Source organism: Molossus molossus, unplaced genomic scaffold, assembly GCF_014108415.1.
Source record: "Molossus molossus isolate mMolMol1 unplaced genomic scaffold, mMolMol1.p scaffold_m16_p_3, whole genome shotgun sequence".
Taxonomy (NCBI): Eukaryota; Metazoa; Chordata; class Mammalia; order Chiroptera; family Molossidae; genus Molossus; species Molossus molossus.
In genome coordinates, this window is record NW_023425366.1 from 126165018 (window position 1) to 126180113 (window position 15096).

Sequence of the window (15096 nt, forward strand, 5' to 3'; positions counted from 1 at the left end):
CCTCGGACACTGTTCCAGCTCTCGTCGACTCCGGCTTCAAGGGTTCGCTTCTGATTGGTCGTTAATTCCACGTGGTCCAGAAGGATCAGATGGGATCCGAGCTATGCAAACCGGCCTTTCCTGGGCTTGGGTGGGGCACGTCTGGCCCGCGGGCCATATAAGGCCCTGGAAATCAGTACCAGCTGACATCACGTGCCTCTCCAAGTCAGTCTGACCAAATAGAGCAGCTGATTTTTAAGGTGATAATTTTGTATGGCCCGAGAATGGTGTTACAAATATCCAATGGCCCTTGGCAGAGAGAAGGTCCCCCCCCCCCCCCCCCCCCGGCTCAGAGGGAAGATGCGCACGTGCTCTGAAATCTGCTCGCTGCGGTTTCAGGGCGTGCGCTGGTGCGCCCCTCTCCGGCACTGCGCTTTGCTTCCCTCACTCGGGAACAGCCCTTCAATTCCCAAACCGCCAGTCCCCCTCCGTGAAACCTGGGGGTGAGACCTGGGCATCATCCCTGACCGAGAGGTCACGTCTATGTTATCTTGTAATCTACCTTAGGGTGTGTAAGTACATTTTTATTTTAACTATTATTGATTTGAGCACATTTTCAGAGAACTTGGATGTCTGCTGGTCTGTTGTCCTTCTTGCTATATGAGCCCACAAGCGGCTGACAGCTAAGGGAAGGGTCACCCTGGACCTCGGACAGACACAAGGAAGCTATAGTGGTGGTGGGGCCTTTGGAAGGACTCATGTCCCCTGTTAAGGGCTTGGCTCGGTTACTTACAGGAAGGAGACAGCAGCTTCCTTTAGAGAGAACAGTATCCCAGACAGCAGTTCCTCATATATGCTTCTCTTTTTTCTTTCCAAATCTCTGCCTAGTAAATAGCTTTCTACCTTGTGTTTTTATGTCTCTTATTTTGATAGTATTTACCTTTTTGTGCTTTAGCCTAACTCTGGAGCATAAGAATAGTCTTGTGAGTTGGGATGAGGCAGAATTTTGCCAACTGTGGTCTTTCAACACCACAAGTTCTCGGTGGCCCTTTTCTCTGGCCACCCCCAGGCCCATGTTCCACAGCCCCGTGCGTCCCGCACAGCCCCCCCCCCCACTCGGCTGGGAGCCCGTCAGGGCCGCTCAGCTCCACCTGCTCCCACATCTCCTTCAAAGCCCCTCGGTCACGCGACACGCCCTTGCGGAATGAAAGCCTCAGTGGAACGTGCCGACCCCGGGGCGCGGCCTTGAGCTGCGTCCAGGAGCACAGGCGACTGTGCCGCCTGCCTGCGTGGACACACTGCACGTTCCGGGCCTGCGCTTCCTCAGCAACAGATGACGGACTCCTACCGCTTTGTCACCTACTTCACAATCTCAAAGAGTGGCTTCATCTCATGCACCTCTTATACCTAAAAGTGGTATATCCTCACCCCCTTGAGAAGCTAGAAATCATATAGCTCATCCCTCCCTGCCCCAGTGCATTCAAGAACCTGAGGAGACCCCACCCCACTTTATCTGCAGACGTGTGAGACCGACCCCAAGCCCGCCCTGGTCCTCACCCTCTCGTGTCGCCCACGTGAACGCCTAGGAGTCAGAGCTCCGGCACAGAACTCGCAGCTCCGAAGCTTGAAGACATCACCCGTGTCCGTCTCCAGAGCATCTGTTTGGCCTGTGTGAAGAGGCCGTGGTGCCTCGTATCTGCAAGAACCTTCAGTGTGGGGCCTGGGCAAGGCCAGAGGCGGGAACGCGCCTGCGGGCGGGCGGGTCCTGACCGGCGGGGAGAAGGTGAACTTACTCACGAGCTGCATTCCAGCTGGGCCCTGCTATTTATAGAAGGTCTGTTCAGACCTTAGCTTTGGGAGAAATCATCTTCTCTTGGCATTTTCCTATTTGTGTGGTCTGTGTAAGGACACATCCTTGAAATACTGCGGAGGCATGTTCTGGAAGGGGCAGGACGACCCTCCCTTCTCCGCCTCTTCCTCCTCCATCTTCTTGTGACCATTGTCATTATCACTCTCCACTGTGTCCAAGAAGCACTTGACTTTAAAAAATGTTTTCCCATCACTTTGGTCATCACAGAAACTCTGATAAATAAGACCATTTAGCCGAACCAGTGTAGCTCAGTGATTTAGCGTCAACCCATGTACCAAGAGGTCGCTGGTTCGATGCCCAGTCAGGGCACATGCCCAGGTTGTGGGCCAAACCCCCAGTGGGGGGCATGCAGGAGGCGGCCAATCGATGTTCTCTCTTATTGATGTTTCTATCTCTCTCTCCCTCCCCTTACTCTCTCTCTAAAATCTATAAAGAAAACATTTTTAAATAAGAGCATTTTATTTAAATTTTAGAAATGGAAACTAAGGTTCAGATGCTTATCCAAGACATAGGCAGAGGCCAGGATCAAACCAGCTCCCTGTCTTCTGACTGCGGGGGGCAGGCCCTTCTCTGGGGAATAAGGCAGAGGGTGGGCAAATGGGAGGGGCAAAAACGCAACTGGAAGAACCAAGGAGTTGAGGCCCTAAAGAAGTGAGGTTCAGATTGGGAGTCCTCGTACAACGAATGGAGCAGGTCACTCGCGCCCCAACTTAAAACTCCGTCCTAGAGGCGCCCACAGGTTGCAGGGGGTCCTGAGAAGGGCCACACCTTTGCTGCTCTCAAGTTGAAAGGGAAGGGGCTGCAGCCTGGCCAAGCGGCTCAGTGGTTGAGCGCCAACCCGTGCACCAAGAGGTCGCCGGTTCGATTCCCGGTCAGGGCACATGCCCAGGTCTTGGGCCTGATCCTCAGTAGGGGGCGTGCAGGAGGTGGCCAATCAATGTTCTCTCTCATCATGTCTCTGTCTCTCTCCTTCTCACTTCCTCTCTCTCTCTGAAAATGAATAAAGAAAAATTATTTTAATACAATACAAGGGCCTGCGGCATGTGCTGCCGCTGTTATTCTGTGTGTGGCGCCGGCAGGTCCACGCGGCAAGGCCCAGGCTTCTGTGCCCGGAGGGCGCAGAGCGGCCGTGCCCGGAAGGACGGGCTCCCCTGTCCTCGGCTCTGCACCGCACGTGCAGGCTTTCCGGAGACGGCAACAGAAAATTAAATATAATTTATGCTTTGCTAATTGAAATCAAATACAAAATTCAGTCTCCCATGAGTCGCAATGCTCATGTTTAAACAGGGTGGACGTTTTATTTCACCTGACTCCATTTTAGCAGATTGACTTAGCTTTTCCAGATAGGAAATAATTCCTTTGTCAAGTTTCCCCACTGCTGAGCAGGACGTGGCTGAGTGGCTCACTCCGAGTCCTGGGGATGAGCTGGAGGAGACGCTGCAGGAAATAGAACTGAAACATGACAAGTCTGCATTTCTTCCCAGAGCCGTGAGCTTTCAACCATGTCAACAAACAGACCCTTGAAACAAAAATCCTTAAGACCGCGAGGCTTAGGCCTCTGCCCTGTTTCTCCGGAGAATTTTAGCCTACAACTATTTGCAAGAGGGTATCATGCCCAAAGGGGGTTCCCCACTTTTATTTCCCAGGCAAGAGTGGCTTCTAACCATGAGTTAGCTGAATTAAAAATGAATTAGCTTGCTGTGTATGTGAGGACATATACAGACGAGGTTCCTTCTTAAGCAGCACACAAGGTCTTGAGGTCCTTAGTTCGGGGGGATGCGCAGACGACCCGGGAGACAGGAATGATTGAGGAGCAGGCGTGACTGAGGGGCTGCGTCAACATGTGTCCACTCGGTAGAAGGGACAAGGAGGTTAGAGAAATGATCATTCTTAGCTGGTAGGAAATCACAATAAAGCTCACACCACCAGATGTTACTTTGACCTTCTTAGCCATAAAATCATGCCTTACCCATTAGACTCCGCCCCAAAGAGACCAAGTTCTCCCAAGGGATCCATAGCACCCTGGGCCCACTTCTCCCGGAAGTGACCCTCACCAAAGCACACAGGAGGGCGGGAGGAAGAGTGGGGGACAGAGACATACGCATGTTAAGACTTTCCTCCTGTTGTTCTCAATCCCAGCTGCCATAAGAATATACATATTTCTAATCCTTACCTAAGAACATAATTATCAATTTTTTTTTTTTAAAGAGAGAGGAAGGGAGGGAAAGAAAGGGGGGGAGAGAGAGAGAGAGAGAGAAAGAGAGAGAGAGAGAGAGAGGGACATTGGTGCGAGAGAGAATCATCAATTGGTTGCATCTCTACCGGGGACCAAACCTGCAACCTAGGTATATGCCCTGATCAGAAATCGAACCCAAGACCCTCAGTGTACAGGACAGTGCTCCAACTGACTGAGCCACACCATCCGGGGCCATAAGAAGTCTGAAATGGGGCTCAGGAAGCTGTAGCTTAAAAAGCCCCACAGCTGACTCCGATGTGTAACTAGACTTACTTCTTGCTCTTGGATAAAACAAGGCCTGAATCAGCAGGCCACCGGACGCTCTTTGAATAAGCACACATTCATGCATTTTCCTTTTTGAAATAGGCGTGTGTGTGTGTGTGTGTGTGCATTTCTAGATAGTCATTTTGGCAGTAAAGGTATAATATGTTGCCTTCAGGTCAATAACCACTTTGTTATCTAGAAAAACAATGATTTGTAAGGTTGTCTCTGAGTGGGGCACACCAGTCCATTCCCTGCCAGGACCCGTTAAGACCGGGGGAATGGCCACCCACACGGGAGCCACTTCTGTTTATTTCAAGGGGTCTCGGGCGCTGCAGACGGAACTCCTGGCACATCGTCTAATCTGGGTCTTTCTGGCCATTCCAGGAAGGGAAGCTCCTGGAATCCGAGAACAGGCTGGGGTTGGAGGGGACCCACACAACACACCATCAAAACCCATTGATCAGGTTTCGTTAAGCTTTATAACAACACAGTTTTCATTTAGCGGGAGAAATGACAGTTTAATAACAGCTGAACAGAGTTAACTCACCCCACTCATACATGTTTCCAATTTTACTAGAATAGTTTCTGGTTTGGGAGATCTGTGAACAAGGGCTTTATGTCAAATGCTGCGCTTTAATCAAATAAAACTAACAGAAAGGGACACTTTATTCAGCAGCCCTTGAAGGGGGTGTCGCAGACACCCCTTGCTCCCCCCACCCCCAAACTGGATGTGACAAGTGCAGTCAGCCCCCTGTGCTGCCTCCGGACAGAGCAAGTGGAGCATGAGATGACCGTGAAGGGGAGACTGTGGGGCACACGGAAGATGGGACTGGTCCCCTGTTCATCGTGTGGCTACGGGTTATTTATAACACAAGACATGCCAACTTCTGGGGACCCTGAGGGACTGAGCCCACCCCAAATGCATGTCTGAGAACCATGGTGCTGGGGGCGAGCCTGGCTGTGTCCTGCTCCCAGAGGTGGCACGCATCTCTCCCAGCCTCAGGACTCGGAGCTCCGCCGCTGCGACGCTGCTCTGGGAGCAGCCCGTGGGCTGCACGCAACATGAGGGCCCAAGCTGAGCTCCAGCACCCAGGGCTCTCGTGAGGAGAGAGACCCAACCCCCCTCGGAAGGCTCTTAGAAGGAAGGTTCCCAGGGATGTCAGCTTTTTGGGGTGAGAAATGTGCATGCCCCTCCCTTCCTAAGATGTGGAGGGAGGAAATCACAGGGTTGTGGGATGAGACCTTTCAGGAAGGCTGGAGACCCCTCAGAGTGTGGACCCTGCCCCCCAGGAGCCCTAGAGCACTCAACCACAATTACATTCTGGAGAGATGCTAGAGCAGAGGTTCGCTCAGCAGGGCCTGGGCCAGGCACCGGCGACAGCTCGGGCTTCCCAGAGCAGAGTGAGAGCCCCCAGCAGAAGACTTTCCTTTCTTTTTTTCACGTAAACAAACATTCACGGCACTGTCTCTGACCTTGACAGCTATTCAATCCTGTCTTCAGACTCTGTTAACTAGTAGAAGACAAGAATTAGCAATAGATTCTGGAGGCCATCTGGTTGACCAGGGGCCGCTGCCCAGGCCGGCCTGGCTGCTCCACAGGGAAGCCATCCTGAGGTCTGGGGCACTCCGGCAAGGCTGGGGCTGCAGACCCTGGGGGTGCAGGGCTCGGGGAGGGGTCTCCTCAGCCGCTCTCTAGCCTTCCCGCCCATCTCCCGCCTTATTTGTCCCCCTCTTCCTGCTCCCACTGAAAATCTTGACCAGTCATTTGGTAAAACATCATGTTGAAGGGCTTGTAGAATTTCCGCAGTCTGTGGATCACATCTGGGTCGATGCGGGGATGAGTCCGACCTTTGCTCTTGCCCAAGCACCTGGGGGCGCTGCTGTCTTCTGGCTTCTTGAGGCAAGGGAACCCCTTGGTTTTATTGAAGTAGAAATGCTTCTCGGTCACGACACGCGTGAGACCGAGAAAATCCTGCACTTTGGCCATTTCCCCGGCGGGGTCCACGATGAGCCGCTCGCCGCTGACGAAGAGGATCTGGGAGAGCGGGAAGTACTGCAGCCAGCTCTCCAGGTGCAGCGCGTAGATCCCGATGCGGATGGCGCTCCAGGACGCGTCGATCAGCCCCAGGGTCCGGTTTTTGAAGGCCAGCACCTCGAAGGTGGGGATCTCGGGCTTCTTGGACAGCGTCTGGGTGTAGTCGGAGATGGCCCTGGTCACGGGGTTCCTCACCACCACAATCAATTTGATGTCCTTGGCCATGGAGTGGATGCGCTTAGGTGCCTCATTTGTCACAAAGTAACTCGGCGTCTTCTCCATGGTGATCTGCCCATCCACGGTCTTGGGCATCACATTTCTGGAAGAGGGAGGGAAAGGAGAGAGTGGTTATTCCTCTCCAGAAACATTTTACTGTTTCAGAAAATATCTGATGTAAATAGCCTCGTGGGGAGCTAGCGAAAAAAATTCATTGATAAACACTTGGAAGTTCTTTGTAACTATATTTCCCGCTAAAGTTCTGATTATAGAATTATCAGGAAAGGCAGCCCGAGGCTTCTGGGTTCACGGTCGGGAGACTTATACACCTGGGGTGAAACTGCCGCTCTATCTCTCACCAGTCACGTTTAAGCCAAATACACCCTTAATTTCTCTATGTGTAAGTTTTATAATCTCAGAAAGGAGGTAATAATAGCACCCACTTCACACGCAGTGTGAGGATTAAGGCAGATAATGCCTGCGGAGCACTTAGCACGAAGCCAGCACGTGTAGGAGCTTAATAAATCAAAGTTATTATTACTGTTGTAGCGGCTTTCAGAGAACGTCTGAACTCAACAAAACCTCAAAGATGATCTGGTCCGGGGGTGGCAAACGAATACTCGCCTTCTGTTTTTGTAATGCCTGCAGCTAGGGATGATTTTAAAGCTTTAAATGGTTGGGGGGGAAAACCAGAATAATAATAATAACATTTTGCGATGCATGAATATTACATGAAATTCAGATCTCAACGCTCATAAATAAACTTTCATTGGAACGCAGCCGGCTCATGCACAGCAGCGCCGAGTCGTTGCAACAAGCCCACGTCCTTCCGCTGGGGCCCTTTGGACCAAAGTCTGCGCTCCGCTGGCCTGGTCCAGAGGCCTTGCGGTGCAAATGCGGAAACTGAGGCCCAGAGGCAGAGAAGGAGACAGGACTTGTGACCTCAGCAGGTTGACGCTCACCCAGGAATCTCATCGTCCTCATTTGTAAACGCCTAAAGCTTACCTCCAGTTCAGCAGAGAGTAAAAGGGCACAGAGGAAAAGCATCTAGCAGAGGTTTGGCTCTACGAACGGGATTCCGTCTTTCTTTGTTCCGGGGTTGCCCGTGGGCCCGTGACGACCCCACACCAGGGCCCGTGTCTCTTGCTTTCCTTCCCAAGGTTGCTTCTTCAGTCCACCCCTGCATCCACGGTGCCCTTCAGAGTGGCCTCGTCTCACGTGGGAGATTCACGATAGTAAAGGACTTGGATGCTCTCTGTCCCCCAATCTCAGTGTGGCAGGCCCCCCAGTGAGAAAGGGAGGCTCAGGATCCTACCATACAGTCAATTTGCTGTGGGCTTATGTGGACCAAAGTTAACTGTCGGTAAGCCGGTTCAATGCCTGTCAGCACAGCGGGCCATCTGTCACCGTGGGCCCCATTAAGTGTATTCACTTCCACGCCCTGCACCAAGGAAGTACATTCAGGATTACACAAGCCCTCTTTGTTATAATGACATGCTTTTAAATGTCTCAGCTAATAAACCTTAATACAGACGAAGATCCCTTAGCTTCCCCTACCATAATTAAATTTATTTACTATCGAGTGTGTAGAGAAAGAATGACTTTTCTTTTATCTCTAATTCGCATGCTCTGTCAATAATTAATTGCTACTGGGTTTTGAGATTTCTCGGCAAGCACTGTTATTAGGCAAGAGGAATTGGCCTGGTGAGAAATTCACAGAGTTAGGTGCCGTTAGAGCACAATGGTTGGGCATCACGGGGTTTTCCGATCAAAGGGACAGCCTTGGCCATGATCATGCTCATCTTGGACTAAAGTATTCTTTTTTCCTTTACTGATTTTAGGGAGAGAGGAAGGGAGAGGAAGAGAGAGATAGAAACATCGATGCGAGAGAACATCGATTGGCCACCTCCTGCATGTCCCCCCACTGGGGATCGGGGCCCATGACCTGGGCATGCGCCCTGACCAGGAATCGAACTGGCGACCTCTGGATGCATGGGTTGGCGTTCAACCACTGAGCCACACAGGCCGGGCTGGACTAACGTATTCTTCGAAGTATTTTGAGTAGCTTCGTGTTTGTGTGTCTGGCTTGCACCAGATTTAATCTCATCTGAAGGGACAGGGCTAAGGAAGACAGCCCTCGGGGGTCCTGCGTGCGTGATTTATGAGTTCTGACCACCACGGCTCCCCCATGAAGTGATTTAACCCCCTCCGAGCCTCAATTTTCTCACCTAAAAATCAGAGTTAATGAGTCCTTCCCTCACAGAATTGTTGTGAAGATTAAGCGTAATAATGTAGGCACTTAGGACAGTGCCCAGGAACGCCAGCACTTTTGAAGCTTAGGCCAAGTGTGACGGTCCTTGGCACAGCATTTCTCAGAGAAGAACAAGGGAAGATATTTACTTTCGACCCAGTGGAAAAGCTGAACAGCATGGGAACTATGGAACCATCTAGAAAACAAAGAATATTCTGCTTCAAGCCAGTACCACCAACCAGCCCTCCTGCCCGGAGGCTGGTGAGCAGCGAGGGGCCTCCCAGTATTGGCTCAGCCACAGCTGAAGGGCCAGCCCGACTTCCTACCCCTGTTTCCGCCGGGGAGCTGCACTCTCTAACCCACAACTCAGGTCCTGCCATGAAAATATCAAATAAGTGTTGACTCCGTAAATCCCTGAAGGTGTATATTGTTACATGGCCCTTCCCAGAGTTTGGTCCTCAGATTTGTCTTTGCTTGTTGACTAGGTTGCATTTTTCTTTCCAGCTGCTCGGTCTCCCTTCTCGTCGGTCCCCTGCCCTCACGTCTAGACCTCAGGGTGTGTCGTTACACTAAAGCCCCGTTCCCACTCATCTCCACCTCGGCTAAGTGCTGTCGTCTGTGGAGATCTCTGCAGATCGCGCGTCCTTCGTCTGAAGCATCTGGGATGAAAGGCACCGGCTGGGCGCCCGTGTGGAGGACAGGCCACGTGAGCCTGGCTCAGCGCTCGGGCGGGAGAGAAGGAGGATGTGCTGCAGGAGGCAGAGGGGAGAGGAGGGGCCTCAGTGGCTTTGAGCATGTTACAGACGAATGAAGCCACGTCACTTAGGAGCGTTCCTGCACTGGGGGTGAACGTGACGAGGCCGAGTCACTGAGCCGAGGTACAACGGCTGGGGCACGAGTCAAGTGGGACTTTTTGCCACTAGGAAGATATCCTGAGGCTGCCTGAAGTCTATGAGGTCGCAGCTCCCCTCCCCAAAAGCGAGTTTGATTCAGTGATAACCATTCGTTCATTCCATAAATGATCACTTCCATAACTGGCAAAACACCAGCGAACAAAACAGACACAGTCCCTTCCTCCAGAGCCGCTGGTCTAAGTTCCACCCCGGAGGATGGAGAGCTCTTGGTGGCCTCACATAAGTAATGATTTTATTCAACAGAGCAGGTGTCATTTCTGCTCCCGTGCTCCGGAGGAGACAGACTCGGACCCTAATGATGGGTTCCAGGTCTCCCTGGGTGAGAATGCCGCCAGCCACGCAGAGCCAACGCGGTGCCAGTGCCTAATGCGCATTCCTGGCAAACAGCAGGTCCTCACACATACCTGGGGAATGAATTCTCACCTGGGCCCTCGATCCCGCAGCTAATCCTGCACCTGTCGGGGTCTCCCTCTCCCTGGAAAACGAGAGGAGGCAGCTCTCCTACTGGGCAAGGCCACTGTTCCCCAACTGGCCTTTGGATCTCATCTCTAGCTACCGTCTCAGGACTTCTCGCCCCCAATTCTCCTTCTCTCTCCTGGCTTTAGGTAAGTCCTTCTCACTGATGTTTCAACACGCCCGTGTTCTCACATCTCAGTGTGCCCGAGAAACAGAAAGAAGACCGGTCGGAGCGGAAGGCAGTGAGTAAAGGTAAGGAAGTCAGGAAATAAATTCATGGCGTGGGCAGGAAGCTGATTATGGAGAGCCTTCCAGGCCGCGGGAAGAGGCTGGCTTTGTTCTCTGTGTGATGAGAAGCCACTGAAGAATACCGAACAGGAGAAGATGATATGATTTACATTTGAAGAGATCCTTTGTAGCTGCTTTGCAGAGTACAGACAAGAGCAAGGCAAGAATTGACCAAGGTGACCTGCTAGGAGGCTGTTTCAGGACAGCGGGTTGGACACGGTGGTAGAACAGACGTCAGTGCAGAACGCAAGGTGGTGAGGAGTGTTGAGAGTCGGGTGCATGTTAAAGGCAGGGACAGGGGTGCTTTATGATGGCGGTGATATCTGTGCAAGAGAGCGAGGCGCAGCGGTGACTCCCAGAAGGCCGGCCTGTCAGCGGCTAAACAGAAGTGCAGCGAATGGATTGGAGCACCAGGAAAGAAGCCGGTTTCCGGGAAGGTACCAAGTCTGACTGTGGACTTGTAATCTGAGGTATCAGCTGCATATCCAAGTGGAGATGTTGAGTGATCACCTTGATCCAAGAGCCTGAAGTCCCACGTTGGAGGTGGACGCTCATGCCAGGTTTCACGTCGCCTGCCAGTGGATGAGGGACATGACCTTTGCCTATTTGGGGAATTCTCTCGAATAGAAAAGGTATTTAAGATGCTGGGCGTGCAAAAACAATTTTTTAAATCCCATTACAAAGATTTTTCACTAACGCCTTTCAGTTCCCCAAATCCTTGATCACTCTCTACATCCCAGAGCTTAGAAGGATGCTGTGCTTTGGCCCTATGTCTGTCATGGCTGGTCTCAGTCCCGAGCGCCTGATGCTTCATTCACCGCTGCGTCCTCAGTGCCTAACACAGTGCCTCCCACGTGGTAGCTGCCCCGTCACCATCTGTGGTTGTTGGATGAATAAATGAATGACATACACCTGGAAACAGGGTCCTCGGAGGCAGGAGAACTGGGGCGTTTGGCGAGCATGGCCCCTCTGAGTAGGTTTCCTGCCTGGGCGCTCAGGGTTTCTGCATTCCGTGCCACCCCCGTCTGAGAGCCCATGCACGTCAGCGTGGAGCATATGGTGAGGACACACTGCATCCGGCTTGGCACAGCTCGGTAACAGGATCTGGTGCTCAGAGCAGCCGTGACATCGGCGTCAGCACACAGTCCCGAAGCGAAACCCTTCTGCGATATACACAGCTGCTCTCACACCCCCAGTGTTTGAGCCGCTCTCCTCGCCGCTCCCCCACCCCGCCCCGCGGGGTGGCGCTTAGCTGAGTCCCAGCCCCATCTGAACGCAGGTCAGCGTCTGGGCCTCACAGGGAACTAGGGAACTCTCATCACCATGCAGTAGCCGCCGTACACCCTCTACTGAGAGCTCACTCTGCTATGTTCTGGGGTTGAGATTCAAACCCTGACAGCAGACCAAGGTCTCTGGGCGTCTTCAGACCCTGGACTCTACAGCCTGGTGGTGAAGAGCAGAGCCTCCGGACTTCCAGAGCTTGGATTCACTCATTAGCTCCGGGACCTTGGGCAAATTACTTACCCCAAGTAATGTGTATCTGTTTCGTTACCTGGAAAACAGGCGTCATCTAATCATACCCATCTCACAGGGATTGTATGAATTAATATAGAACAGAGTGCCTCACATACTGTACATTCTCAACGCATTAGCTGTTCATTTTTAAACATTAAGAAGGTATTACTGCTATCCCCACTTGGGACGTCAGGAAACAGGCCCAGTGGAATTGATCAGTTTGCCCAACGTCCCTGGAAGTGGAGCTGAAATTTGGTCCCAGTCCTGAGTTGCACCGTAGCCCAAGCTCTTGGTTACGGCTTGGCAATGCTTAGTTCAACTGCGGAGGCTCAGCAAGGTTATATGACTGGCCCAAGGTCATTCTGCAGGAGGGAGCAAAGCTGCAGCTTTAAATGGGGCCCATCAGGTGTGTTGTCAAGGTGGGCTGTCACTGACTTACCACAGGCAGCTACAGAAACCCACGCCGGAATCCCCGCCCACTCCTGCCAGACCAAGTTGCAGCACTCAATCTGTGCTCTTTCTGTCCAGGGCCCTCAATGAAGCAAGCGGAGCCCTCATGAATGCCCAGGGAGAGACCAATTGCCCGTGTTCGCTGTCAAGGGCCCGTTCTCGGCCGAAGGGTCAGCGGACAGCTGCCCCTGGATCGCCTGCAGCAGAGGTGTGGACAGCTCACATTTCCCCTAGTGAGTTCTACCTACTTGTCCAGTAGAACAACGGTGCATAAATCAGCACTATTTTCTGAGCTCTCCCGATGAACTGTGACCCAAGAGAATGGTGTTTGGAGCAAGGACATGAGGCCTAGGGGTCCCATCTCTGAACCATACTGGCTTTGAGCAACTCATGTGCCTCACCCAAGTGTTGAATGGGACATTTACCCATTCCCAAGAAAAGGTACCTGGTGTCGCACAGAGCAAGTGCTGGACCCGCCCCCTTGCTCCTGCCGCCAGCGTCACGCAGCCCACAGTGGCTGCAAGCGAGTCTGAATGTTGAGTGTGTGGAGACAGCTCTGCTCAAATTCAGAATCTGAATGACTGGTTGCCTAATACACTGTCCCTCTGTCACTGATGGGTGTCCAACTCCTAGCGCCCCAAACAGCGCGTGTGTGGCATGCATTCCAGTGTGTTGCTAGAAACATCCCTCTCCTTGCCGCCCCGCGGTGCCCAACCATTTGGGAAGCCTTGTTGCTGGGCAGATCTTGGCCACTTCATGGGCCTTGTGAATTCAGCTGCACAAGTCGCAGGCTTTACCTTTGTTCCTCCTGCCACCTGGCTCTCCCCAAGTGTGAGCGCCCACCCGCATGTTTTGTTTGGAAAACACGTGTGGACAGAAAGCAGCTATGAAATCCACAATCCTTTCGAGTGAATTTGTGATGGAGTCCTCAGCACTGAATCTATGTTTCTGAAAGGTCGCGGGGTCTGTGTGTGTGTGTGTGTGTGTGTGTGTGTGTGTGTAATGAGTTTTTATTGATTTCGTTGGTTCAGTGAGACACAGGGAGAAGGTGAAAAGACCACCCTCTGTGAACCAGGAAGTCCTCACCAGAGGCCTAGTGAGCCAGAGCCTTGATCCTGGCCTTCCGGCCTCCAGAACCCAGCCGATGGTATCGTCACAGCAGCCCAGACGGACTAAGAACGCCAGGCCTGGAAGGAATTACTGCTCAGTACGAGTGTTAACTACCGCTGCTGGTTTGTGTGTGTTCACGGAGAACACCATGGGGGGCCTGTGCCCATCAGGACATTTAACCTGACCTCAGGTGTGTCCTCGGAACAGACCTTCTGTAAGGAATGTGTGCATGTTTCTTCCTTGTGACCAAGGAAACCAGTCAGCTAGCGATGATGCTCAGTCAGCATTTGCTGTTCTGCTGGCAAATGGGCGGCTTGGGCCAGTTCAGCCCAGACACGGAGGCTGTGAAACGAGTCACTTAGGAGGGAAGCCGCCACCCCATGAGCAAGGGGGTCAGTGAACTGACTGTGAGAACAATGTCCGGTCACACTGCACGCAAGTGAGAACAATGTCTGGTCACACTGCACCTGAGTGGTGCTGGCTACACGGACAATGTCTGGTCACACTGCACGTGAGTGGTGCTGACTGTGAGAACAATGTCTGGTCACACTGCACGTGAGTGAGAACAATGTCTGGTCACACTGCACGTGAGTGGTGCTGGCTACACGGACAATGTCTGGTCACACTCCACGTGAGTGGTGCTGACTGTGAGAACAATGTCTGGTCACACGGCACGTGAGTGGTGCTTGCTGTACGGACAATGTCTGGTCACACTGCACGTGAGTTGTGCTGGCTACACGGACAATGTCTGGTCTCACTGCACGTGAGTGGTGCTGACTGTGAGAACAATGTCTGGTCACACTGCATGTGAGTGGTGCTGGCTATACGGACAATGTCTGGTCACACTGCACGTGAGTAGTGCTGACTGTGAGAACAGTGTCTGGTCACACTGCACGTGAGTTGTGCTGACTGTGAGAACAGTGTCTGGTCACACTGCACGTGAGTGGTGCTGACTGTGAGAACAATGTCTGGTCACACTGCACGTGAGTGGTGCTGGCTACACGGACAATGTCTGGTCACACTCCACGTGAGTGGTGCTGACTGTGAGAACAATGTCTGGTCACACGGCACATGAGTGGTGCTTGCTGTACGGACAATGTCTGGTCACACTGCACGTGAGTTGTGCTGGCTACACGGACAATGTCTGGTCTCACTGCACGTGAGTGGTGCTGACTGTGAGAACAATGTCTGGTCACACTGCATGTGAGTGGTGCTGGCTATACGGACAATGTCTGGTCACACTGCACGTGAGTAGTGCTGACTGTGAGAACAGTGTCTGGTCACACTGCACGTGAGTTGTGCTGGCTACACGGACAATGTCTGGTCTCACTGCATGTGAGTGGTGCTGACTATTATAACAATGTCTGGTCACACTGCATGTGAGTGGTGCTGGCTATACGGACAATGTCTGGTCACACTGCACGTGAGTGGTGCTGACTGTGAGAACAGTGTCTGGTCACACTGCACGTGAGTGGGGCTGACTGTGAGAACAGTGTCTGGTCACACTGCACG

The 15096-nt window shown here is 52.5% G+C and overlaps 1 protein-coding gene across 1 annotated transcript in view; it reads right to left on the reverse strand.

Moving 5' to 3' along the window:
- Positions 1–6066: 6066 nt before the first annotated feature.
- Positions 6067–15096, reverse strand: part of HS3ST4 (heparan sulfate-glucosamine 3-sulfotransferase 4) — a 377245-nt gene continuing 368215 nt past the window's right edge. The window contains exon 2 of the mRNA XM_036280669.1: positions 6067–6703. Coding sequence (XP_036136562.1) covers positions 6067–6703 — 637 coding nt within the window. The remainder of the gene's footprint in view (positions 6704–15096) is intronic.